Here is a 27,916-nt window from a genome sequence, read left to right as displayed (position 1 = left end):
ATAGGTACTGTAGTTCACACGTCCGAGGAGAGGACTTCACCCTGCCGTGGACGAAGCCCTGGGCCTTCCCCAGGGAAACATTCGCACAGGACCGGGGAAGGCGGGACGCGCCCTGTGCAGCGCAGAGGGGGCGGCTGCGCACCTCCCGCTTCCCCCACCGTCGCGCCCAACACGCGCGCCAAACTTCTCCGAGCGACCTTGCCCCGCCGAGAAGGGTGGAGGAGGGCGGAGAGCAGCGATTGGCTGGGGCGCGGAAGCCTCTCGGGTCTGATTGGCTCGGGACTTCGACCCCCCCCCCCGGCGTCCTTCTCCACGCCCAAGTCCTCCGCCTGCCAAATTCAAATCGCTGACGCGGACGGAGAGATGAGCGAAGCCAGCGGCTTCGCTGCAGGGGAGGAAGGACCGGAGGTAGGGGGTGGGATGGCGCGCGGCTCGTCTGAAGGGCGGCAGCTGCCCCGAAGGCTTCCCTCACACGGAGCGGGCGAGAAAAGCGGGCGCGGCTGGGCTGGGCGATGAGGGGAATCAGCTGGCGGGGCTGGTGGCGCCAAACGTTTTAAAACTGGACCTCGGGAAAGCTCCGCCCCCTCCGCCCAGGAGCCAATCAGAGGTGCCGAACGTGCCACGGAGTGGGCGGAGCCCAGCCCAGCCCAGCCCAAACGAATCCCGGGGCTGGGGCTGGAGGAGAGGGAAGCTTGGCGGCGCGGGGGACTGGAGCGAGAGAGGGGCGCTGGGGCGAGGTTGCGACGCATGTCCGCGGAGGGGATGGAGAAACTGGATGGGGTGCTGCAGACGGTGAGGCGGAGGGTTGGTTTCTCGGGCGGGCTGCATTTGGTGACCAGGGGCGAAGACCTTCCCTCTGGTGCCTGTTCAAAGAGGGGTTTAACTGAGGTGCAATCCTGTGCATCTTTAGACAGAAAAAAGCCCTACGACATGCTGGCTGGGGAATGCTGGGCGTCGTAGGCCTTTTTTCTGTCTAAAGATGCACAGGATTGCACCCTGAATTGGTTGGCTGAGGAATGCTGGAAACGGTAGGACTTTTTTTTATGTCTAAACATGCATAGGATTGCACCCTAAACTGTGTTGACTGATCTTTATGTACACAGCCTCAGCTTCCTGAACGTGTCGTTGGGTTTGTGAGGATGCCACTCCTGGTGTGCTTGCGGAAAGGAGGGTTGTCAGACTTTTATTCCCAATAAACTTTCATCATATTTCTGTGGTGTTATGAACTTGTGGGCAAAAGCCTGCTTTGTCAGGGCTAGTAGCATCCATCTGCCTGGGTGTGAGTGTTTGTGCACCGATCAGCTTTGTAGTCTTGGCTAGAGACACCCGAAGAGTAACATGGGACTCGTTGGGTGTCTCCAGCTGAGGCTTTTATGATGCTGTCACGTTGCTGCCTTCCTGGAACTAGGGGGTCCAGACAGCAGCATCTTCCACTCATAGCCCTCGCACTGCTTCTGTCTTCTTCCATTTGCAAAATCTGTTAAGTACGAAAGGACGGAATAGCTTTGCAGCACCTTCTGAAGGTTAGTACTAGGACCCCACTGTCTGCATGCATCCTCTGTTTTTGCTACAGCAGAGTTAACACAATTTCTCTTTTGCGGTAACAGATATCACTGAAGTGGATCTCAGAGGTAGCAGAGGGCATGTTGACCAGGTCTAGTTTCTCCCACAACATATTTGCACCCCATAGCTCACAAACTGGTAGGGAATATAGTTTACACACACACACACAATTTTCTAGGAAAGATGAAATGTCTCGTCCCTTTTCAAGAGACAGAATCAGGAAAGGCTGTTTCTTTAAAGTAGTGGCACTTTACTTCAGAGTATCACAGCCCCGTGGGTTAAGTAATTGGCCCTCATTTATTTCACAGCACAAGTATTCCATCAAATGTGCCCCTTTGTTCCACAGTACTTTTTTTTTTAAAAAAAGGATGTTCCTCTGCCAACTGCATGAACAGGAGCAAGGTTACTCAGCTTGAGAAACAAGTTGCCTTGTTTGGTATGTTTTCCAGAGAAGGAATGATCACCTTTGTACTAAATTGCTGGGAGGGTGAAACTCTGGGTGGCATAGACTGCAGTCCTCAAAACTGTAAAGATGCTTGCAGTCTGGAAACTTTTGGTTCAATCTACTGCTGTCACAGCAGGAAAATAGCACTGTCTGTGATCTGCCACTACCCATTTTGCCACTAAATTGCAGAGGAAGCAAATGTACCTTGTTAACAAGAGATAAACCTTCCTACAACTGGTTTGACAGAAGTGTCATGCTGCCCTTCCCTGCCATTGTCCAACGCTCCCCCTTTTTATTATTTTCATTCTGTGTAAAGCTGATGTGGCAGCATCACAATCTCAACTTGATTAAGTGGAGAAAACTGAAATAGAGTTAAATGAGTCAATAACACTTACCCAGACATACTCTTAACACTGTCTCCCCTCTCCAGCAGACTGCATTAGTACCCTTCATTAAAGGGTATATGGCTACAATTCAGTAGTATTTAAGAATGGGAAAACTGGAGCCAACAATTGCAGGAGAAAGAGAGGAATTTATGAGAACCTTGTGAAAATTAGCATTAGGAAATTGTGGGAGGGAAATTGAAATACAATTAAATGAAAACTAGTGCTTGTGTAGACACACTTAACAATAGAGGGCTTTGTTTTATAGCATAGGCTAAACATTCCACAAACCTTGCAGTCCTAAGCACACTTACTAGAGAGTAAGTCCTTGTAAACTCAGTGGGATTTACTTCTGAGTGAACATGCTTGCAGTTGGTCCACTGAGCGAATGACCAAATGCTTTTCATTCCAGAGTTCTTGCACCACTGTAACATAACCTATGTTTCTCAGTCAAATTAATTTCAGCACCTGTAGTACAACTATGTCCAAAATTTTTCTTATTCTATTTTTCTTGTTAAAGGCACGTATATAAACTAATTTAATTTTATATTTCCTTCTGTCCCAGGATACTAAATATGTTATTCCAGCAGAATGCTAAATACATTGCCCTTTTAATATTTAAGTAAACAAATATGAATAGCAGAAAAGTCAACAGTGACGAAATGAATTCTGAAGACAAGGTAACTTATCTGAGACTGTTTGAACTCCCATTTATTCTGTATTACAAGTCTATGCACATATCTCTGGGCTATAAGATGCAGTTGCCAGGAATGGTTGAAGCAGTTTCAGAGTAAATGACTGAGGATTACAGGTTACATTCAAACAGACATTGTTATGCTCTAGATTTGCTGTTTTGTTTTTTGGTTTGGTTTAGCAATCTGGTTTTACATCACTGTTGATGTAAAACAAGTCAACTGAAGAAGAGCTCACTAAGGGATAAACATTTTGCCCTCCATATCCATATGGTGACATGCCATTTGTCAAAATAGTGGAGAAGGAGGCAATGGATCTTGCCGCAAGTAGAAACACAACCCCATCTATCTTGCCACAGCTCTGATCCCACCCACAAAGGGGTACAATGGTCCCTGCAATAAATAATAATGAGGAAGAAAGGTAAATTCATTTCAGAAAACTACTGTATATACATTTACTTAATAAGCAAACAGAATCAAAGAAATTGTGATAAATACTTTTAGAAAACGTGTATTCCAATAATTATGTATAAAATACAATACAATACAGGTTGTAGCTAAATGTATACAACTGCCAGCATTCAGAACATACATTCAGGGTAAAGACAGATCTAGCTTAAGAAGAGAAGTAACAGTGGGCTTTTCACCCACGTTGTGAGCCCAGCTTTGCAGTTTACAAGGTAGAGATACTTACCAACCCATCAAACACTAGTTCAGCTGTCTGTCTTGTCTTTTCGGTTGGGCTTCCTCCCATTTTTTTTAATGTATTGCATACATATTTATTCATTTATCCCTTTTTGTAAGTGGAACAGGTAGGGGTGACTTGGTGACCTTGCAGCTGACTTCTGCAAATTTCTCTAATTATCTGAACTGGTTATGGTCAATTGCTTACAAATATGCCCCGCCAAGTTTGCAAGTGTTGCATCAGTCTTCACACAAAGTGTGTGTGTGTGTATACACACGCAAGCACGTACATAACCAGTAGGCAATGTTCAGCGCTGCTCATCTGCGAGTGGGGCCCACTGGTGCTTCCATTTTGTGAGTGGCAGCCCTGCTGATTCTGTTGTGCAAGCAGCACCCCCATCACTTGTGCAACAGAAAGTTAGTGCTTCCAAGGGCAAGCCCCGAAATGAGCAGAAACACTTGTTTCTAGAATGGGCCAAGTTGGCGGAGCTTCCTTTTATAAGCGGTCACCACTGCATACTGCCCATAGTACGTAAATATACTGTTCAAAGTCAGTGATCTAATCGACTGTGGGTTCTAAAAAGCATTACGTTCCAATAGTAGTTCCAACAGGAGGCCAGCTGTATAACCTGTTTTTTCCCCCCACTTTAGGCTGCAAGCCTGTACCTTTGAACCTGGGAGTAAATCCCATTGTACTCAGTGGATCTTACTTCTGAGTAGACATGTGTAGGATTGCTGTAAAACACTGGGTGACTCTTCTCTGGTGATTATCAGTATTTAATTTTTTAGCGTGGTTATCAGTATTCAAGTTTGCTGAGATTTCTCTCTGCTGACAGTTGGGAGGTAGCTATTTACTTGTAAGAAGTTCACATGGACTGATGACGTATAGTGTATTTTTTATACACTATAATTTGGTAAACACTTTTTGCAATCCAGGTAAGTTATTTATATAATCATATTTCCATTGGTTCTGTTTGCTTATTGGGTACCATCCATGTGCCCCTTTGCCAGTCATAATGAGAGACGTTTTGCCAGTCATATATGTTTCTTACACTCTGGCATGGCATTCCGGCATGACCAAGAAATGGAACCCAAGGTAGGGTTTTGTAAATTAAGGGGTCGGGTAGATGAAAGCAGGCTCATTCACTGGGTTATGGGTTATGTGGGGCAAAGTAAGCAAGCTACAATCTGGGGCACACTTGATGTGGGCAAAACCTGCTCCCTTTTTTGGGATTCCTGTAATATTTGATTTCACCCCACATGGACTGATGATAGGCATTTTGTTATTACCATATGTAACCCTAAGGATGAAACTCAGCATTACAAAACAGTAAACCTGATTTGAGCTTGCCCCTTCTACTATATGTAGTAAAGTTTACCTGGATCATGATGTTATGTATTTTCTTGCCCCTGCCATGTGATCATGTGGAACAGAGACAGGGAAAAGCACCATTTCTTATTATCAGAACAAAAGGAAGTTCAATGTATGTTTAGATGGGAAAAAGGTACTACAGTTTCCAGGATACTGGGAATTGTAGGACTTCCTTACATAGAACTTACTTGTGTTCTGGTGATAAGACATTGTGTATTTTCCTGTCTCTATTGCTCTGATAAAAATGTCAACCCTGCGTCAAATTATCTGGACTGCTTTTGGTGAAGCCTATTTATAGTTGCTAGTAAGTTGTAATTCCATATAAATATGCATTTCATATGTATTCATTTCTATGGATATATATACATATGTATGTATATTTAAGAAAATGAAGAGGACAAAAACCTGTGTCAAGTCCCCCCTCCCCCCTGCATAATGCATAGAACTTGTGTTCTGATGATAAGACATTGTGCGTTTCCTTGTTTCTGTTGCGCCCTAAATATATGTATCTTTTGGCAACAGTTACTGTGTTGCCTTAAGCATTATTCTAATTGTTTGTTGATTAATTACAGCTTTGCTTCAATGTTGTTTTTATGTTAACACTGCTCTGGTGTTGAGTCACACTGTTTCTTTTTTTGGCCCAGGAAAATCAGTCTTTCAAAGCACATGAAAGCACAGTGAAAACACCTCTGAAACAGACAGCTACCTCCAATCGGCTCTTGGCAGAGATCCAGCCTGCTGCTTTTGGCCATCTGACAACACCACCAAAGCCTAATGATATCTTTCCTGGAGACCCATGGACACCGACAGCTAACCTTAAAATGCTGATCAGTGCAGCGAGTCCTGAGATTAGGAATCGAGAACAGGAAAAAAGATCATCCCACGGAAGAAGTGAAATCCTTGAGGCAAAACATTTTGTGGTTGTTTTTGTTATAAGTGTTCTTGGGATATATACTTGAGCTTTGAACAGACACTTGAAAAGTACCTATGCGAAGAACTTCTTGGCTTGTTCCAATCTCCTGTGTTAGAACTGGATTCTTGAATGCTGGTTATTTTTAGGGTTTATGGCATATGCACAGTAGACTCTGCATGGTAGCTCCATTATTTGGAGGCTTCCTGCTATCAGAGAAATGGGTACTTGGCATTACTCATTAGTCACAGATGCTAGTACTAAATGTGTCAAATCTTAATATTTTCATATTGGGCTAATTGTTTTTTTTCCTTGCAGGACCATTTATCAGGAGATGAATATGAAAAATCCCAACCAAGCCGTAAAGAGAAAAGCCTAGGATTGCTGTGTCACAAATTTTTAGCTCGCTATCCTAGTTATCCTAATATTTGTAAAAACAATGAAATTTGCCTTGATGAAGTAGCCGAAGAGCTTAGTAAGTTTGGGGTGGGGCTCTGGTGTTTTTTGCTGGAAAAAACACGACCTGGTTCACACTACTAAAAATGGTCAAGTAATACATGGAGGGAGCAATCCTATGGCCACTAGACAGCAGCTAGGCGGCCATAGGATTTCTTGTTTTCCGGGAACCAACCTCTGAGCCCGCGCTCTGAGGTTGGTTCCTAGAGAACTGACCTCACCCCACTTCCATGCTGCCTCGGAGGCAGCGCGGAACAGCCTCATCCTTCATGCTCGCAAGAGGAGTACGGAGCGTCCAAAAAGGGGCGTTCTGGGGCGGGGAGGGCGGAAATGCCTGTACGACACATCCTATGTGTCGTACAGCAGCCTCCTCCCCAACTCTGCCCTCCCGTGGCTAGATAGCTGAAAATGGCTATCTAGCCAAAAATGCAGGGCAGGAGGAGCATGGAGGGAACAATCCCCCTCCGTGCTTCTCCTACCCTGCATTGGATAGGCAGTCGCCTCTGAGTTCAAAGGCAGCCACCTTTCTGAATAGGATTGTGCCCTAATAGAGCTTATTACACTAACACCTATTGTTCGAGCCAAAATAGTGATGGGCAGGGTCAAATACAAATGAGCATACTTATTAGAAGTGGACAACTTGTGGCCCTTCAGATGTTTTGGCCTACAACTCCCACCAGCCCTAGCCAGCACAGTCAGTGGTGAGGGATGATGGGAGTTGTAGACCAAAACATCTGGAGGGCTATGAGTTGCCCATCCTTAGTTCATATGATGCTTCTGGGTTGTTTGTGTGCATTAGCTCAGTAATCCTTATAAAAACAACCTTAGATCATGAGTCAGTAGTTGGGTCCCCTCATTGCAGATGGGGAGCTGAGATGGATAGGTGGTGACTGGTGTAAGAGTGCAGAAATCTGGTAATACTTTAGTCTCAGTCTGTTCTGCCCTTTACCTTATAGAGCCATCATGGCAGCCACACGCTAAGTAGGTATTCCAGTCACCCATTTGTGGCCTACATTAGCACAATCAGGAGCATTCACATATTGCACAAGCAGCCCCCATCACACCTGCATAGCCCCCAGCATTGTTATTGTTAACATCTGAATGCAGAGTTTTGATTCTGTAATACAGGGATGGTGAATCTGTTGGCCTCGAGATATTGTTGGACTTGCAACTCCTATAGCTTCTGCCAGCATGGCTAACGGCCAGCAACAACATCTGAAGGGCTACAGGTTCTCCACCCTGCTGTAACGGTTTAGTATGAGAGTTGGTGCATGCATTTAGAGTCTGTTACCATACAGAACAATCCCATCACATTACAAGTAACTAATACATGGTTGCTGACAACCTAGTGAGGCAATCCATGTGGTAAGAGCCTCTGATGTTTGAGATTGCTGAGATGGTATCTTCCTCGTGAGTTTTCCTCTGTATGCAGCTTTCCCCGTATTCTGGCAGTGGGGCTTCAGGAAGTAGAGCAAGGGAAGGACCAACAGGGTTTTTGATCTTTCACATGGTTGAAGGATTAGGAGGGTCTTAAATGGTGCCTAAGGGTTAAAGGATCTCAAATGCCAGTCTTGTGCATGGAGAAGTAATGGCTTGTGCTACCTTGCTGAAATCCATTTAAATTAAAGGTATCCACTTACCAATTGTAGTGTTGTGAAATGCAACCCAGGCTGTCAAATCGTAGCTGGGTAGACAAAGGAGGGTAATCTAATCCTCAGTCCCTTAGAGCCCTTAGGGAGGAAGGAGCACTTCTTCTATTTATTTCTTCTCTCTTAGTCTCTCATTTTCTCACCCATACCAAAAGGATCAAGGAGACATTGGGCTGGAATGCTAGCACGCATCTAGTTATTACATGGATTGGCTTCTGCCCATAAACTAGATGTCTACATTGACATCTCTTCTTCATCTCTTTCCCACAAATGCTGTTGTAAAACAATAAAAATATCGTACATCAACTTCTCAAAATATCTTTTGATATTCTTCATTTTTTCTATATACCAGTATTTGTGAAATACTACTTTAAATACTTTAATATTGAGAGAGAACATGAATAACGTCTTTAACACTTGAACAAAAAATTAGCAGGAACTCTTATGAACTTTCATAAACAACAGTTCAATGAACAAACTTTGGATATATTCTCGAAACTGAAGAACTCCTGCATTTTCTTTGTATTCTTAAAATCTTCTGATTGCAACCCTCATTAGGAATTTGATAGAATTAAAAAGCAGGGTGAAAATAACCTAGATAAATCATTTTTCATCCTTCCTTACAGATGTTGAGCGCAGGCGCATCTATGACATAATGAATGTACTAGAGAGCCTTCACATGGTGAGCCGACTTGCCAAAAACAGGTATTCTTGGCACGGGTGTCATAATCTTAAAAAAACGCTACAGATTTTGAAAAAAGTGGCTGAGGAAAACAAATACACACAGCAGCTTGAGTTGATTAAAAAAAGAGAGTCTGAACAAGACCCTGAGGAGGACGGCGAGAAGATTGAGTTGATGGCAAAGCATGTTGGACCAAATGTTCATACCGACATATGCTTTGTGGAACTTCCTGGGATGGAGTTTCGAGCAGGTAAGGCTTTGTTCTAGTTTTAGGATTGACATGCCATTGTCTGCCTCTCTTCCATAGTTTGGATTTATTTTGTTTCAAATGCTTAAAGTGGGGCTACAAAGTTTAATTGATTAATTAGATCAGCCTTCCCCAACCTGGTGCCCTCCAGATGTTTTGGACTTCAGCTCCCGTCAGCCCCAGCCAGTATGGCCAATCCTTAGGAATGCTGGGAGTTGTAGTCCAAAATACCTGGATGGCATGAAGTTGGGGAAGGCTGAATTAGATTAATGCTTTTTTTTTTAAATAAGACATCCATCACTTTTAATACAAGTATTGATAAAAACTGGAGATGGCAAGCACCATCTTAAAAGACATTTCCCCTTCTCCTTCCAGCAGGAGCAAATGCCTTTTCTAAGATCATTCCCAGTATGACATACATGAGCATCATGTAAAAATAAAGTGTGCATTTTACATTTGTATGTAAGTAAACATAATCAATTAAGAGACTATTAAATTAAAATCCATACTATTAATCGACTGAGGGTGCAATCCTATGCATGTTTAGGCAGAAAAAAGTCCTCCAACTCCCAGCATTGCCCAGCCAGACATGTAGGACATTTTTCTGTCTAAACATGTATAGGATCATGCCCTAAGGTTTCTTAAATCAGTGACAGTCCTACTTAAAACTCATAAAAGTTAATGGTTGCAGATCAGCCAAACACTGCTTCTGTGCAATCTCAGCGTGGGCCTCATTAAAATGAACAGAGGTCACACAACAGCAGTCTTTGCTGGCCTGCACGCTAGGTGAGTTAGGCTTTCATTTCACAGTTGTTATAGCTTGGACTAGCTTCTGCCTTCTGCCATTATTATCTCTTTCTTTTCTTTGCACAGCTTCAGTAAACAGTCGTAAGGACAAATCTTTAAGAGTGATGAGTCAGAAATTTGTGATGCTGTTTCTTGTATCAACCCCCCAAGTCGTGAGCCTTGAGGTTGCTGCTAAAATTTTGATTGGGGAAGATCATGTTGAGTACTTAGATAAAAACAAGTTTAAAAGTAAGTGAGAGAGGTGCTGTGTGCCTGTGTTTTTAAATATTTTGTCACTTTCTCTGTAACGTATTAATTCAAGACTATAAAAATATGAAAAAAACAAAGATAGCCTATTGCCTCTGGCTGCATTCAGACATCATGATAAACCATAATTTATCATAATGGGAGCAAGCTGCAATAGGCCTCTGGCTCACACACTCCCCCCTCAATCCCCTGTGCCCTGCCTCATCTGTTGTGGCTACAAGGGGAGGTTTGGGAGCTTTTGCTTCAGTTTTTGATTAACTGTCCTTTGTTATTTCTTCCAGACTATAAACTTTGGTTAATCTTAACTATGGTTTGTTGAAATAAACCAGCTTCATATCCCATGGGTTAATCAGAAACAGAATGAAAACAAATAATCTTTTCCAGCATGGCCAAAAGGAGGAGAGAATCGGTGAAGCACACAAGCCCATCATGACAGACCAAAGCTTACTGGGATATCCGAACACAGCCAATGGCCAAGTGTGCACGATTGCGGGGGTACAAGAAGTCATCGTGGCTTCTCCCCCTCCCTGGGCCGTGCATGCTCCAGTTGTTTACATAATTATCCGCACTGCAGTGTGGGCTGGTGTGTCGTCCAAATGTGGCACGGGGGATGGCTTTGTACCCAGCTGACACATTGTGGGTTGTGGGGTGGGCACAAAGGCACCCCTGCTGCATCGCACACTAGATTCAGATGACACATCAACCTGGTCTGCAGTACAGGTAATTCTGTAAACAAACGGAATGTGCGGCAGGGGAGGAGGAGAAGCCACGGTGGCAACTTTAACCCCCGCAGTCATGTGAACCCAGTCAATCGCTCTAAATGCCTGGTTTCGACGTTGCAGACCATGAATGAGTCACATGCTCACTCCTCCCCTGCCCTCATCCTCTCGCATGTCCAGCTCCCGCAAAGCGGTCCTGGTTTCTTAAATCTGTTTTCCATGGTGTCCAAATTGGAAACTGGTTTAAGAAACCAGGTGTCTTCACAGAAGCCAGGCACACAAGGGTAGAAGTGAGCATGGCTTGTTACAGGTCCAGTAAACCATAGTTGCACAGACTTGGATGGTGACACCCAGACCAGGTCAGCATGTGATGTTGGTCTTTCTGAAGATTCATGATAAGCTCATCATTCTCTGTAACCCTTCCAAGTGTGTTTCGATCCATAAAAGAGAGCGTGAGGCCTCCATTCCCAGTCAATGTAATGGAGATGGCTGTGGGCAGAGAGGGAAGAGATGATTCCTTTCTATTTAATCTACAAAGATATGGTCTATGAGAACCCTTTTCTCAGCAGAGACGATGGCACCTTAATTGAAATTACGACAGTGGCCAATGCCATGTTGTCATGCCCTTATTATGGCCCACCTGCCTGCAGCCACCTGCCCCCCTCTCTCTGCTATTCCCCACCATGCTCTCTTCTCAAGCAGAAGCAATGAGCAAAGCTATCTCATCTCTCTCTGTGACAGGCAACCAGGCTATTGACCAGAGCTCCATAGCAGAGGAAGGGAACTGCAGAGCTATTGATTTCCTTTAGTTGTCCTGAACTCCATAAGGGGCACTGTGCAATTATTGGAGGTGTGTCCCTCAGGAAGGCAAACCCCACAATACTCTTTCCCTGCCCTGCAGCATTCTTTCTGGCTCTGGGGAATAGTAATTCCGGCTTTCCGCAGGCAAATAACAAGTACATCCTGTCATCATTCCAGTTTCCATCTAATAAAGCAAGGAGTTACATACTGTACGGGCTTAAAAGTATTGGTTGGCGTGACCTTGGGAAGGAAACAGGATCCAAACGACTGCAGCCTGAATTGAGAATGACCTTCCAAAGGGCATTCTTGGGATGTGTGTTCTACAAGCTTAAAGGGACTAGTTGTCATGAACCTGGGAAAGAAATGAGATCCCAATTCCTGAAAACTGAAGTGAGGTCTTTTTTGGGGGCGGGGGTGCATTTTTGGGCCTCCATCACAATTTCACTCTCAGCAGTTCTCTGTACAGACACCTAAACTGTCCTCCTCCACACCCCGAAAAACAAAACGAAAAATACATTTAAAAAATTGAACTGTCTAAGGGACCAAAAACTGTAAATATGCATGTGAGCCTGTTCACGTGCTCCTCTTTCATGGGTTCCTGAAACATAAATGATCCTGCGGCTTTTGTCTTATATGTTTAAAACAGCATTTGGATGAGAGGAGGGAGAGACTAATCTAGGCTGTCTGACCTTTAAAAAATTGAACCCCTGTTTAATAATGACCTCGTCTTCTAAATATTTCAGCTAAAATTCGGCGGCTGTATGATATTGCTAATGTTCTCAGTAGCCTTGAGCTTATCAAGAAGGTTCATGTTACAGAAGACAAGGGCCGCAAGCCAGCATTTAAATGGACAGGACCAGCTGTTTCTTCAGATATTCGGGGTAGGTGGACTATTGCTTCTGCACTCTATATTGGAATTAGTTTTAACGGTAAAGCTTTCTTGCTTGCTTTTCTTGCTCCCAAAACAATACCAAAACAAACCTTTTATATTTATGTGATAATTTTCTAACTATTTATTTAATTAATCTTTCTATGCTACCCCATAACTGAAGTTCTCTGGGCTGCGTACATAAAAATAGTTAAAATACATTGTAAATAATAAAGGTACAATAACAGTATAAAACGCATTGCAGTACAGTTTAAGCACACTGGTCTCAAGACTTTAAAAAGCCAAAACCTCAAAAAACATTTAAGGGAGCAATCCTATGGCTGCTAGTCAGCAGCTTAGACAGCCATAGGGTATCTTGTTTTCCAAGAACTGCCCTTCCCCACTTACGAACTCCCTCACAGGCAGTGCGAAGAAGCCCTGCGCTCGCAAGAGGAGCGCATAGTGGCTGAAACGGGGCGTTCCGGGGCAGGGAGGGCGGAAATGCCTGTATGACATATTCTATGTGTCGTACAGCAGCCTGCTCCCTTGCTCTGCCCTCTGCCCTCCCATGGCTAGACAGCCGAAAGTGGCTGTCTAGCCAAAAATGCAGGGCAGGAGGAGCACGGAGGGAACGATCCCCTCTGTGCTTTTTCTGCCTTGCAGTCGCCAAGTTCGGAGACAGCCGCCTATCTGCATAGGATTGCGCCCTTAAAGACATAAAAGGCCCCCTAAAAAGCCTGGGAGAATAAAAGAAGTATTCAACGCCCAGTGTTGAAAAGAATACAAAGTAGGTGACCACTGAGCCTCTGAGGAGGGTATCCCACTGATTCAGATGAACTGAGAACACCCACTGCATCTCCTGAATTTGATGAAAACGAGAGGTGAGTATCATCCGCATATTGGTGGCATCTCACTCCAGATCTCCAAATGACCTTTCCCAGTGGTTTCATGTAGATGTTAAAGAGCATGGGGGATAAGATGGACACCCATGGTACTGCAAAACACCGTTTCCAAGGTGTTGGGCAGAAATCTCCCATCACCGCTTTCTGGAATTGACCATCTAAATAGAAGCAGAACCATTGAAAAGCCATGCCTTCAACCCCCAGCCCAGAAGGCCTATCCAGGCAGATACCATAGTCAATTGTATCAAAAGCCTCTGAGATGTCTAAGAGAATTAACGGGGTTGCACTCCTAGGGTCACATTCTTTCGACTGGTGATTCCACTAGGCAGCCAAGGCAACTGCAGTTCTGGAACCAGGCTTGAATCCAGATTTAAACGGGTTTAGAAACCAGCTTCATCCAGGAATGTCTGGATTTGCTCAGCAACACCCACTGAAACACCTTGCCAAGGAAAGGGGACATTATCTACTGGCCTAGAGCTGTTAACTTCTTCTGGGGCTAGTTTAGGTTTGTTCAGTAGTGGCTGAAACATCTCCTCCTTCAAGGTAGCATGTACCATTCCCTTCCTCAAGAAAGCAGTAACAATCTTGACCCAACTGAATATCCTCATGTTAGATGTGATCAGCATTGATGGGTAATGGTCAAGCACACAAGTAGTTGGCTGGACTTATTCAAGCACCTTGTCCACATACTCAAGGTGCAGCAGCTGAATGTCATCCATACAAATTAGACCAGATGGTATTTTGGACACCTCCACTGATAAGATTGTTTGTAACTGCGGAATCCCAGATCATGGTGGATGTGAGCATTTTTATCCTCAAAATGTCTTGCAAACATGTCACAGCATGCTACTAAAGGTTCTGTCAAATCTCTTCCCATGCCAGATAGCAAAAGGCCATGAATCATAGAATCATCGAATAGTAGGGCTGGAAGGGGCCTACAAGGCCATCAAGTCCAACCCCCTGCTCAATGCAGGAATCCAAATCAGAGCATCCCTGACAGATGGCTGTCCAGCCTTGTCTTGAATGCCTTCAGTGTGGGAGAGCCCACCACCTCCCTAGATAATTGGTTCCATTGTCATATTGCTCTAACTGTCAGGACGTTTTTCCTGATGTTCAGCCAGAATCTGGCTTCCTGTAACTTGAGCCCATTATTCCGTATCCTGCACTCTGGGATGATCGAGAAGAGATCCTGGCCTTCCTCTCTGTGACAACCTTTCAAGTACTTGAAGAGCGCTATCATATCTCCCCTCAGTCTTCTTAAGGCTTCTCAACCACTTGGAACAGCTCAGCTGAGTGACACTGAGAGGATGCAGTGATAGTGGAAAAGAAATCCTCCTTTTCCACCCCCCACCAGGAGGATTGATAATAAGTTCTAACTCTGTTCAATCAGACTCATTGTGACTCTCAACCACTTGCATTCTCACTGTCTCCTGGCTTGCTTTATCAACCTCAGCTCACAGCTGTATCCCAGGGAGCTGCCCAGGCTTCTCTTGGGAGAAGACAGTGTTTCGGTTCAAACGTATCAACCACCTGGGCCTTTGCCCACAGGGAAACCAGGGCTTTGCCAGGAACTCCATCCATACCAGCTAGAACCTCCCCCATAGATCTCAGGAATCCAAAAGGTTCTGTTAATCTCTGGGAATGGACCATTTAAATCACCCACTCTTGCAGAGGGGTAAGAGCATTATGAATCTAAACCTCAACAGGAAGTAATCTGATTTCCTGAAATTGAAGTTTCCCCACTTTCAGCTCACCATTGCTGTGCCCAACCAGAGAAAACCAAATCAAAAGTGTATCCTGCTATGTACGATGCACTGATTATGCAATGAAACAACCCTATGGTTGTCATGATCACCATGACATCTTGAGCCACTCCAGATCCAGTGGCATGTTGACCACCATCCTGGGAATTCTTGACACCAAATCCAAGACCACCTCTATCAGCTGAGGCAAGGAGATTGATGGCAAGCAGGGTGGGTGGCAGAATTCCCAATCTATCCTGACTACCCAGCACAAGATAAAAATACTCAAGATTGGCACTCAAATGGACAGCCTGGAGGGGAAGATAGTATTTCTACAAACTATGGCAAAGGTGGAGAACTTGAAGAGATTTGTTTGGACTTGGCTCCTATCAGTCCAGGCAGCATGGCCAGTGGTCAGGGCTGATGGGAGTTGTAATCCAACATCTGGAGGTCCACAGTTTCCCCACCCCTAAACTACAGTAACCCCTCCCCAGCCCTGTGCTGGGCTGGTGCTGTGCCAAGTACCCTGGAGGGCATGGCTGGGAGATACTACTCCCTCCTCTGACTCACCCACCCGGATCTTGGTAATACAAACTAGGTTGGCCCCCTCATCTATGATTCTATTATGAATGATAGGGATTCTATTTTGGGCCAACCTGGCTTTTAATAGCACCACCAACAGCCCTGAGGGCAGACTGATAAGGTAACCACAAACCTTCTGGGTGTGGAGGACAAGCCAGAAGAGGGAACAGGTGGGGGATGACTAATTGCTGTAATCCCCAACTGGCTTGTCAGTCTCCCAGTGCCATACGTCACCCTTCCCATAACCACTTTTAAATACCTCTTTGTCAAATCACAGGATTAATAATGTAGTTTAAGTAGTACTTAAAAAAATGTTACCATTTTGTGCATGATTGATTTATAGGTACACAAACCGTTCCTATGCCTATCATGATTGGTGCATCTCATCCTGTGGAAGGGAAATCTTCCAAAGAGAATTGTTCCAAGAACCTCTTCCCTACTAGAAGCAAGAAAGGCTTCACACGGCATCCATCCTTAATAAAACTGGGAAAGAGTATACAAAGTGATGGGAGAAAGATTCATTCTGCTCCAAGCAGCCCCATCAAGAAAAATACAAGTATGTAGCTAAGATATAAACTCTGTTTGATGACTTTCTGGAGATGCTATTAAAATATTGAGCCATGGTGTTTGTGTGTCAACTCTTAGCTCAGACAAAATGCATATGTGTTTTGGCTGCGATCTCCAAATTCCTTGCTTCTGAGCAGTCTTACTATGTTTGCTTACTTTTTGTGTTACTTCAGTTTACACATGTACACAAAGTCTCCAGAGGGTTTTGAAAGGCCACAATGTTGATTCGGTGCATACACATCCTTAGTTTTTAAGCTTTTTGCTTCTTCATGTCCAAAAGGCATCTACATTAAGTACAGCAAGCCTCTTCGGCTGAGGGTATTGTGTTGCAAGAAAAAAGCCTTGAGCCCTTGGAAATCAGTGCCAAATGACTGAAATGGGACCAGTAGTCTTAATTTAATGGAGTCATGTGGTCCTGTCTCTGTGGCAATGGCTGTGTAGATGACCCAAACCCAGGCCATGAGACTAGGCCATAGACTGTATCATATGAGTGCTACCAGTGATGGACCCAGGGAGAAGTTTCCACTGGCCATGAATTGCTCAGCCTTAAGCTATACAAACAGTATGGTTTCAGTTAAGTCCCTTTATGTTTATCTTTTCTCAAAAGGTCACATTCCATCAAGCTTTCCAAGCAAGATGGCTCAACTTGCAGCAATCTGCAAACAACAATTAGATGAGCAGTCCAGGTATGTTTGTAAATGAAGTATGGTGGTGCCTAATGGATGCATATAGTAAGCTGCCTATTGAAATTGGGAACTCACACATACCTGTTTGTGCCAGCAGTTAAGATCACTTTAGCACATAATATCATCATCGTTCATAAGGGTACCCATCTACACTTGCATTGCACTTTCTATTTGCTGTACTTCCTTTTCCAAATAAGCAGAGTCAATTCCACAGTGTTCTGCTTTCTTTGAGCAGAGTAATTTTGGGTGGAAGTATTTTAACACTGAATTTCTTTCCATAGGGAATCCAAAAAGATAAACATGAAACTGGACCGCCCTGCTGTGCCAGGCACTCTGGCTTCACCTCCTGAATCTTGTTTGAAAACCAGACCTTCTCAGGCTGAGATCCTACCTCTGATACCAAACTCAGTGTCTCAAGCAATACTATCTCCTATCCATTCTAATGTGCCATATGCAGTTTATTTGCACCCTTCCCAAATGCAGGTAGTGACTGCATACAATCCAAGTTTCACGATACAGCCTGTTCCCTGTGCTAATGTGATTAGAATGAAGTCTCCGGGGGAGGCTAGTTCACAAGTAGTCCCAGGTAAAGTGCTTACTGAAGACAATGGCAGCAGTTTAGAAGAGGGCAATACCAATGCTAAAGACTGGAACCTCTGGCTGCCTAATGAGCAGAAAGGTACAAAAGATGTCTTGATGCCCAAGAGATGTTTTAAGAGATGTAAAGCATTACTGGAGGATAGTCCAACTAAAAAATCTAAGAGTGAAGAGGCAGAGCATCAAGATGTGCTTCTGGTAAGATGTATTAAAGTGTGCACTTCTTCCAAATATGAAATGGGTAGTGCAGAGAGCTGAAATTCATGGGATCTCACCAGACCAGTAAGTCTTAAATTGTGCAGTATGGCAAATGAATTAATTCAGCCGTGAGCTAGGTTCAGGGGCAGGTACAAATGCTGGCTGGTTGATGGTTACCAGCCAGCATTTGTACTTCCCTTTTATGGGTGGAGAGGACCTGTTTGTGGTAGCTTGTGCTCCCCACTGTCACCCTAGCCTCTGACAGAATTAGGCCCAAAGTAGAGGTGACTGTGACTTGAGGTTGTATACTACTGGCAATCACGTGCCCTCTGGTGGCCAGCTAGAAAACAGCAACGAGCTGATAAGTTGGATGCAGGGGGCATAGATAGTTACAGACAAACAGATTTGGGAGATAAGTGGCAAAGGCTTGGAGAAAGAAGAAATGGGGTGGCAGCAGCTCCTTTGTTTTTCTTGTTTTTCTTTTTATTGTTACTGGTGCAAGCGGCAACAGTAACAGCAGAGTTCTCTGCCTGGCGGTCCAACTACCAGTTTCTTTCTCCACAGCAATATTGTTCTGTAGCCTTGTGGAGAAAGAAACTGGGCAGCCCAAACTGGTTGAAAAAAAAAACTAAACAAAATTAAAAGAAGCCACTGCCAAAGGTAAGCTTTCCCCCATGAACCTGGCAGTCAACTTGCCTCCATAGCAAAATAGCCACTGGGTGGGGTGGGGTGTCCCCCACCCCCTGCAGGACAGTCACCAACAATTTTGGCAGTTTTCTTTTTGGTCCTCCTGTGAGTCCACCCATGGATATGGCTGTCTGCTATGCGTGGCCATGACTTAATTTTCTCTCGCCTTAATGGGGTGCAGTTGGGACAGTCGAGATGAGAATGGCAGTGCAGGGGAGGGGAGGGCACATATAGCCAGCTTTGCTGAGGTGGATTCAGCAGCTGCCAAAGTGCCAGGTGACTTGTGTGTGCACAGTTGCTGGGAATCTAGGCAGCACCGAGCAATTCCTTATAGTAGCCTTCCGCCATCCGGTGCCCTCCAGGCGTTTTGGACTATAATTCTCAGCATGCCTGACCATTGGCCATGCTGGCTAGGGCTGATTGGAGTTGAAGTCCAAAACCTCTGGAGGGCATCAGGTTGGGGAAGGCTGATGTATATATGTAAGTATTTTGCAGGGGGACGGTATTTCCCCAAGAGCCTGGAATGCTTTTGTCCAGCATTCCTGTTTTATTGAGCTATGGCAGCCAGTTAAAGATGCTGGGTTCTTTTATAGATTTACAATTCTGGGAACTGACTACCTCTTTGTCATGCTTTCAGCTGCCCTTGCTACAAATGCATTGGGGGCGGAGGAGAAGCAGCTGACCTACCCAGCTCCAACGTGGGAGCTAACTTTGGGAGAAGGAGAGGCTGTAATTCTGGTGTGTGTGTGTGTGGGGGGGGTGGGGTTAGAACTGAAGCGCACAGTGTAAGAGAGTAGGGATAGCAAGTAGAAGAAGGGGAGAATCTGAAGCATGGGAGTGCTGTATGGGATGGGATCAGGGTGGGCAAATGGATAGACAAGTATTGTCTACCCATGCAACTTCATAGACTTTGGAATAGTTTTGCTTTTCTATGTTGAAAAGGCATAGAAATGAAGTACAGCACACAGTCTCTGACATCTCCAGTCTTAAGTAATAAGGCTTGGAAAGACCCCTGATTCTATATGTATAAAAGTCAGTTCCCTGGCTCTGTTGTTTGCTCATAGTATACTGTTGCTCTGCATTCTCTCATAGAATGACTGAGAGCCATTGACATATTTGAGGGAAGTAAAGGTAATATTACTGGTGACATTGTTGGGCTGAGAGTCAGCCAGTCCCCTTTCCCCTGCCTCCTTGAGAACTGGAATCAGCATTATTGATCCGGGAGGACAGGCAAATTTTGCCCCTACCGCTGTGGTTCCTTTAAATGCTTCCATATGGAACTGTTATCCACCGTATGTCAGCACTTTGCTGATAGAAAATAATGGTCAAGAAAACTGAAGGATAAAGGTGTCATGCTTTCAGCTGCCCTTGCTACAAATGCATTGGGGGCGGGGGAGAAGCAGCTGACCTACCCAGCTCCAACGTGGGAGCCTAAAAGGCTCCGTGTTTTTATTGTTTTAAAATGCATTTAACTTAAACAATGATAGAGTTTTCCAGGGTAAAAGCCAGAAGCATATATTGAAGAAAAATTCAAAGCACTTAATTAATTTGCTTCTTGGTGGCGTTCTAACTCTTTGATGGAGCAAGCCAGTTCAGTTGCATTCATCTGTGTGTGTAGTCAGCACAAGTTCAGATATTTGCAGAATGGCTCAGACTGTGTTTTGGAAGACAGAGGACTACTCTTCTCTCAAGCTAAGGAGAAAATTAAGAAGGTCCTTCAATATTAAGCAGAGAGCACAGAACTGTACATGGAGAAGACTGTATGTTTGAATGTCCCTTACATTAAAATCTACCTGCTCATGGAAAGCAGGTGTGTAAGGGAGAAGACACCTAAAATATTACTTATTTGAAGATGTGCTTTCCTTGATATATCCAGAGAAGAGATATAAGCTCTTTCTAAGTTAGCCTCTTACATTTGTTTTTCAGGGAGAATCTCTTAAGAGTAAAAAAGCCCAGTCTTTCATAACTTTCCATCCAGACCAGGAAGACTTAACTTCATTGGTAGTGCGGCAAAGAAAATTAGAAAAAACAGATCAACACTTGGAAGGTCAATATGAGCAGCAGAAGCTGGAAGATCTTTTGAAATATGACGGAATCCCCACAACAACACAGGAGATGCCTGCAGCACTTGCAGCCCATAAGCACAAGGTACACTTTCCATCAAGCATTTTTCTCTGATATCTTTGCTCCTCTGAAAGGATTTTAAAAAACGTGTGTCGTAACTAAACGTTAAAAACATTACTTTTTATGATCCAGGTTACCAAAATATTTAGATATATCACTTTGCAGGGCAAATGTAAGATGGGGTAGGTGATTGCAGCCCATGGATACACCTTGCAGCTTTTTTTTTTTTTAAGATCTTCTGCTCTATTTTTCAGTACTGTATTGCATGCAGACCCTGGCTGCTTTCTGGAGAGCAGTTCCACCCCAAGTAACGTGTGATCAGTGGACAGAGTTATAGAACACAATAATTTGATAATATAGTGGGAGGTTTTCTATATCTAAATTACCTCCAGCTATAAGATTCCAACATTCCAAAGAAGTATTTGGCTTAACGTTCTGTGTGATCATGGAGCATGAACGCGTGGTTGCATCATTCTTAAAGCTGGAATACAATGTTATGTTTATCTCTACTCCACCCCAAAACTGTTAAATTTTTGATGGTCTTCCATCTTTTATTATTATTTAGTGTCTGTCTTTTGCATCATATATACGAAGTCTTCATCGTTTAATATGGCTATGAAAAAAGAGGAAGAAGGAAAATAAAGAAGTGTGACATGATTTGAGAATGGGATGATATTGACATCAACAGCAGTTCAGAGTTTATTTTATGCAACAGTGATGTCGGTGAACACTAAAGCCAAGAATTGCTTGTAACTTAAATTGCATGTTGGCTTTCCATAAATATCTAACACAACTGCAGCATTCTCATTTGATTATAGATACCTGCCTGTCCTTGCTTTCTGTCTGGGTGTTAATGAAACGAAACACTCAGTTCACTAATAAAGAGCAGAAAAGAGATTGTGGGGAATTTTGTATTAAAAAAAATGCTGCCCCTGGAAATATATGATACTTCAGAGCAAACTAGATGTGACCTGGAGATCTCCCAATTTCTCTTTATTTGTTTAAAGGCAACTCCAGGGGTCCTGGATCAGGACGGGGTACTCTTATCTCTCTCCCCCAAAGCTGTGAAATGGGGAGAAGACCAGGCACAATATAGCTACCTGCCCTTTCTCCCCATCTGGGAAATGGCAAGGGGGAGGGTTATATCCCCCTCCCCCAGGGCCACACCACTTTCCCCCAGCTCCAGTGGCTGCTTTTAAGCATTTAAGATATCGGGAGATCCAATCATAGATCTGCCATGTTGCATCTAGCTTAGCCCTTTGCTGTAGGGGGAGAGTGAAAAAGGAGGCTAAATCCATGATATTTGTCAGATGTATTATTCCTGTGGATATAAATAGCATATTCTTCCTTGTTTTTTAGACTTGGTTTCCTTCAGGTTACCTTATACCTCTTCCTCAGTGCACCAAGCTTGTCAGTGAGACCACTCTCTCTAACAAGGTGAAAGCTGAGGTATCTGCAGCAAAACAGAAATCCTACAGTTCTCCCATCGCTGGTGCGTATTCATTGGCCATGTCACTGGGAGTATCCAGAATTAGTTGATCTTGACATCTCCTGTCGCCAGCTATTAATGATGCAGGACTTCAGATTGGAAAGCTAGGTGCACCCTCTATAAACCTGAGGACTTGCCAGTCCTTAGGGTGGCATTAACATGTGGGATCCTTGGTTCTTGCAACCTGTACCCCTGCCCAGCTTTTGCAATTGAGGCTTGTCCAGCATGGTTCTAGCATCAATGATCCAAGGAAGATGGAGTTGATCAGTTCTTGCAGAGTTGGCAGAGCTGCCTGTAACTTCTACGTCTTCCTTATTTTAGTGCTACATCTCAAATCTCTTTTGTATTCCTCTGTATAGGTCCACAGTAAGAGGTATTCAGATACAAACCAGTCTGCTTGTGGAGGAGAAGTTAGGTTGATCAATCCTAGTCAATATCCACTCTCTTGAAACCAGCTAGTCATTGATGCTTAATTGCCTAAAGCCTGCCATAACCAAATTTATGATATTTGGCTGGACTGAATGAGCTTCTTCCTGTCCATGCATTGTGGGCTGCCCCACGGCATATAATGTCATTAGTAATAGTTCTTTCTCTTCCTGATCATAGGTGGTGTTCCAGTGACATCTGACTTAACAGCTGTTAATTTTCCTGCTCTTCATATAACACCTCTGAACCTAATGCTACCACCATCTTCTGTAGCTGCCATACCTGTGCTGAATAGCACTGCTATTGCTTCAGCCCATGCTAGTCCTGTCCAAGCTCCAGGCTCTTCCGTTCTGAACTTTACACTACAACACTTAGGACTGATGCCAGCCAGTATACAAATGTCTGCAAATCAAGTACTTGGATCTGCCCCGATTTTCCAAGGAGCAGAACATGTTGGTTCTGTCCCCAAAACTGTAGGCTTGAAACAAGGGAAAGCGTTACGGAATGCCTTACCAATGTGCACCCATGATTTAAATGCAAAATCGGTTCCAACAGCTCCTTTACAGCAGGTAAGAGAGCTTTTTAAAGTAGGTAAAGGTGTCCCCAACCAGTCGTGTCCGACTCTAGGGGGTGATGCTCATCTCCATTTCTAAGCCGAAGAGCCAGCGCTGTCCGAAGACGCTTTCGTGGTCATGTGGCCGGCATGACTGAACACCGAGGTGCACGGAACGCTGTTACCTTTCCCACCGAAGCGGTACCTATTTATCTAGTTGCAATTTCTTGCTTTCAAACTGCTAGGTTGGCAGGAGCTGGGACTGAAGACGGGAGCTCACTCCGTCACGCAGCACTCGGGTCTCGAACTGCTGTCCTGCCGACCTTCCGGTCTGCAGTTCAGTGTCTTAACCACTAAGCCACTGCGGCCTTTTAAAGTAGAGTGATGTGTTAATATATACAATTGCCACAGTGCTCCTTGGGTTTTTTCGCTGCTGTACAGAAGCAGCAGCCTCACATGATTTCATTCCTGCACTGTATTATTTCAAACTGCAGGTAGGGGATCAAATGTTTGAATGCTCCTCCACCCCCATAAAAACCTCTGCAGAAACAAAATTAGCAAGCCTATTCTAGAATCCTGAGATGCTAATACTGTACATACAGAGGGAGGTTTTTTTACCCATCAAGGAGCTTTCAAGTGAGTACAGTTCAGCAGGCATTCCGTCACGCAGGGTTGCCGATCATTTGTTTTGCCTCTTAGAATGTGCAGTCCGTGCCTTAATAGAATTTGTCTGATAAAAGCTGTACCAGACTCATGGAACTACTAGGATAGGGAGAGGTGGCAAAAAGTCGGTAGGATATATTGAAGATTTATTTTATTGTCATGACAATTTGCTTGCAGTTCTGGAGTAGAGACTTTGGTAGGCTGGATACATCCCATCCCAATATCTAATATAGATGTTGCTTGTATCGATATTAAGCAGCATCATAAAATTTCTACAGCGGTTAGAACCGTGGATACATAATTTCCATAACATCAGAATTGACAGCAGATCCTCCAAGGAACCTCAGAAAAACAAGGAATACAAAGACAGCTCAGGATACAAATTTAGTGAACAAAGGAAGTGGGTTGTAAGTAGCAATAAAACAATTCATTGTAGTATATTTACATCTTCATACACCAGCTGTCTGCAGTAATTTAGTTTTGAAAGATTAACACAGTTTATTTGAAGAGGTTGTTTCTCTGCTACAAGGGCAGCACCTGTGATTATATGAAGGAGCTTAAAAAATTGCAGAAGTGATTCCTTACAGCATTGCCAAATATGATGTGTTATTAGCAACCCTCTAGCCAATAAAATGCAGCTCTTCACTAATTTCAAGTCACCTGAAAGCACTTGTGCTCTAAAGAATATACAGCAATTCTTATTTTAGGCTTTAAGAGGGTATGGAGAGCCAGCTGAGTAGTTGGGCATCCTTTGGAAGTTTTATAAGATGTGTCTATTTGAGCTTGTTTGGGTAGGATTAAATTGGCCGAAGGATGGGAATTTAAATGGTATTGTAAATCAGACTGAACTTTATTCCATGTGATGATTTCTAATTGTTACCGACCCAAGCTGTAGAATGTATCAGGCTGTAAATCTTCAGACATGAGAAAACTGAAGAGATAGCTCGAGTCTATTTTGTTGTAAAGGCTACAAAAACAGGTGAAAACAAGACTCCTGTGTTAACTTAAAGACTAATACATTAATTGTGGCATGAGCTTTTGTAGACAACAGCCAAAGATTTCTAGTCTGCCTTCTAGAATAAAGGCTTTTCAAGGCAGCTTACATAAAAAGCATAATTACAATAAAGTGTAATGACAGTTCAAACAATTCAGAAGCCAGCACTACACATGTATTAATTTAAATAGCTAAAAAGAGCAATTTATTTATATCCTGACTCTCTACCAAACAAATGGCACTCAAAGTGGCTTCAGTATCTTAAATTTCAGTATCTTAATTAAAAGCAGCTAAGAATTTATGGGTTTCGCTGCCCATTTTAAAGCCAGTACTGAAGTGGCCAAACACATGTCCTTTGGAGAAGGAGTTCCACAGATATGTGGCCAATGTTGAAACTGTCCTGTCTGTAGTGCCCAGCAGTCTTACAGATCTTAAAGGTGGGCCTGTGAGCAGGGTCTCTGAGGCCAATCTCGGCCTGGGCAAGTTCATATGAGCACAAGTAGTTTTTCAGATAACCTGGCCGAGGCCATTCAGGGGAAGGAATCCCAGCAGCAGCAAATCTGAAGATGCAGCAGTGGAGGGTCCATCCATGATAAAGTAGGCAGGAGGGGAGTGTGAAGGAAGGCGGGACCCCTGCGCTCTATTAGCCCCTCCTGATCTGCTGCCACCACCTTTCTGAGCCAGCTCTACCAGACCTGAGAGGACACCCCAGCTTCCTCCCTAACTTGTGAAGGAGATGGTAGCCACTGAATTTAGCATATGCCCAGGAAAGAAATAGCAGCAATAGTTTGAGGTAGATACTTATTTACAAATAAGGGGTAAGGGAATGGGGAGAGAAACAGAACAAAGTACAATTTAGAATTCCCACGAGTACCAGTTTCCTGTTTGGAAACCCAACATAGAATAAAACAATAAAAGACTACCTGGCCTAGTCTACTCACACCTCGTGGTAGGATCCTTTGTCAATGCCAGCATTCCAACACCTTCCACCCGGACTGAATGAAACCAAAGGACAAAGAAGGGTGGTTGCTTGTCTCTTTTATCTAATTCCCTGCCCAGCTTGTAGTTCTTTTGTCCCCCGTCCTTTCTCTCAAGGAGGATGAGCAGGATTTTTCACACCTCTCCAGCTGTGCTGGCCCTCTGGCAGACCAACCTGGTTTCTGAACTTGAGTTCTGATAAGGCCTCCGGCCTGGCACCTTCAGTCCTGGCATGGCCCACATCTCCTTCTCCCTCCAGGTGGCCTGAATTGTAAATCTTCCTGCAGGATCCTACTCACTCCTACCATAAAACACTAAAAGCACAACTTAAAATTATACAAAACAAAGTTAACAATTTCCTACCATATCTTTGGCTCCATGAGACCTTCTCCTTGATGGGAGACTTCAAGGGTTGGCTAGGACAGTCGGTGTACTGCAGGAACACCCCCCCCCCCCAGGCTACATGTGGTTTGTCGGCTGCTCATGTCTGGTTTAGTGCTTTAATGGTCAATACCAGCACTTAAACTAGGCCTGGACATACACTGCTAACCAGTGCAACTGGTACAATAAGCATCCAGGCAGATGCATTATGAATTAATTGAAATGTCCATGTCTTTAATGCAGCTCCATGTAGAAAACACTACAGTAATCTAATCTGGATGTCACTAGTGAGTGAGTAACGGAGGTCTAGTCCACCCTCCCCAGATAGTGCCAAAGCTGGTAAAAAGGCAGTCTGAGCCATCCATGGCACCTGTGTTTCTGCATATAGCACCAAGTCCAGAAGAACCCTCAAGCTGTGAACTTAGCCTCTCAGGGGGAGTGTAACCCTATTCAAGACAGGTTGCAGCCTTCCATCTAGACCAGTTGATTTCCCTACCCACAAGAGTTCAACAGCCTCCCTGGGATTAGTAAGTGGAAAAGAAAGGTAGAGTTGTATGTCGTCTGCATATATGAATCCACACACTTCAATAGTAATAATGCAACTAGATGTGTTCCTTCTGCCTGTTAATATTAAAGTATTTAAGGGAGCAATCCTATGGCCGCTAGTCAGTGGCTAGACGGTCATAGGATATGTGGTTTTCTGGGAAACGACCTTGGAGCCGAGGTCGACCTTCCACGCTGCTTCGCAGGCATCATGGGACAACCCTGCACTTGGAAGAGGAGTGCGGAGTCGCCAAAACGGGGCATTCCGGGGCGGGCAAGGCGGAAATGCTGGTACGATACATCTTATGTGTCGTCTGGCATCCTCCTTCCCCGCTCTGCCTTCCCGCAGCTAGACAGCCAAAATCAGCTGTCTAGCCGCAAATGCAGGGCAGGAGAAGCGCAGAGGGACCGATCCCCTCTGTGCTTCTCCTGCCCTTCATTGGATAGGCGGTCACCTCTAAGTTTGGAGGCGGCCGCCTAACCCCATAGGATTGTGCCCTAAGTTATTTTAGTGTGATGACTTGGAAATAACTTTGGTTCTCCCTTCCATCCAGACAAATGTTCCTATGGCATCCAGAGATTCTGAGAAATGCAATGAAAACATCTTCCAAACATCATCTGATTTGGCCATAGTTTCTGGCTTTTGTTCATCCTCTTATGAATCAGATGGAATTTCCCAAGGAATATTGGGTATTGCACAGGGACACCTTCATATGTCACCAAAAGATAAAATTTGACTTGGAAGGTAATATTGTTGAACTCTCCCTCAAGCAGACATAATTGCACATCTTTACTTCTGGTATTATAAATGTGTACTCTGGAAATGATCTTTGATCATTGGGATGGCTTCTTCATGCTGGAATGCTTTTTTTTACTTACAGTTCTTCTACTCGATGAATGCTAGCTCTTTAAAAAAAAGCAGCAAGAATATGCATCAACATATATTTTTAAAAAACAGATAAAGAAGCAATTTAGAACAACTCCGTTAAATGTCTAACTTCATAGTTGTGTGGAATAAGAAATCTCTTGTTTGTTATTTGTCTAGAATGTACTATATATGTAAACAGCACATTTCAAGTACCAAGCATGTAACATATTCTATTTTTTAAACTATACGGGCTTGAGTTATTTTAGTTTAAATAACATTTATGTTCTGTGTTTTGATTGATATTGTTATAATGTTAAAAACCTTAATCACGTCAATGTAAATTTCAAGTTTATTTAAGGGGAATTAATCAATTTCTTCAAATTAAATTTTGAGTCTTATGTTTTCTAACTTT

At 43.9% G+C, this 27,916-nt stretch overlaps 1 protein-coding gene across 5 annotated transcripts; it reads left to right on the top strand.

The window, feature by feature from the left end:
• On the top strand, positions 1 to 27,916 carry E2F8 (E2F transcription factor 8). 5 transcript variants are annotated; one of them, XM_084828066.1, is made up of 15 exons: positions 682 to 792; positions 2,957 to 3,071; positions 5,784 to 6,044; positions 6,368 to 6,524; positions 8,781 to 9,086; positions 9,957 to 10,118; positions 12,400 to 12,537; positions 16,094 to 16,306; positions 16,925 to 17,003; positions 17,285 to 17,798; positions 20,412 to 20,633; positions 21,969 to 22,101; positions 22,705 to 23,093; positions 27,191 to 27,381; positions 27,518 to 27,910. In XM_084828066.1, exons 2-14 carry the CDS (start codon positions 3,024 to 3,026, stop codon positions 27,371 to 27,373), a joined length of 2,805 nt encoding a protein of 934 aa, XP_084684192.1. In that variant the 5' UTR covers positions 682 to 792; positions 2,957 to 3,023; the 3' UTR covers positions 27,374 to 27,381; positions 27,518 to 27,910. The 5 variants fall into 5 exon arrangements, with proteins under 5 accessions (XP_084684210.1, XP_084684182.1, XP_084684173.1 ...); XM_084828056.1 differs by lacking the exon at positions 682 to 792 and adding an exon at positions 370 to 408 and having other exon boundaries at positions 27,191 to 27,916; XM_084828047.1 differs by having other exon boundaries at positions 681 to 792; positions 27,191 to 27,916.

The sequence above is a fragment of the Heloderma suspectum genome, chromosome 1 (assembly GCF_057233095.1).
Source record: "Heloderma suspectum isolate Gila_16-S chromosome 1, 16-S_ref, whole genome shotgun sequence".
Classification (NCBI taxonomy): Eukaryota; Metazoa; Chordata; class Lepidosauria; order Squamata; family Helodermatidae; genus Heloderma; species Heloderma suspectum.
The sequence above is the reverse complement of the archived record's forward strand: the minus strand, read 5'-3'. Positions and strand labels throughout refer to the sequence as shown.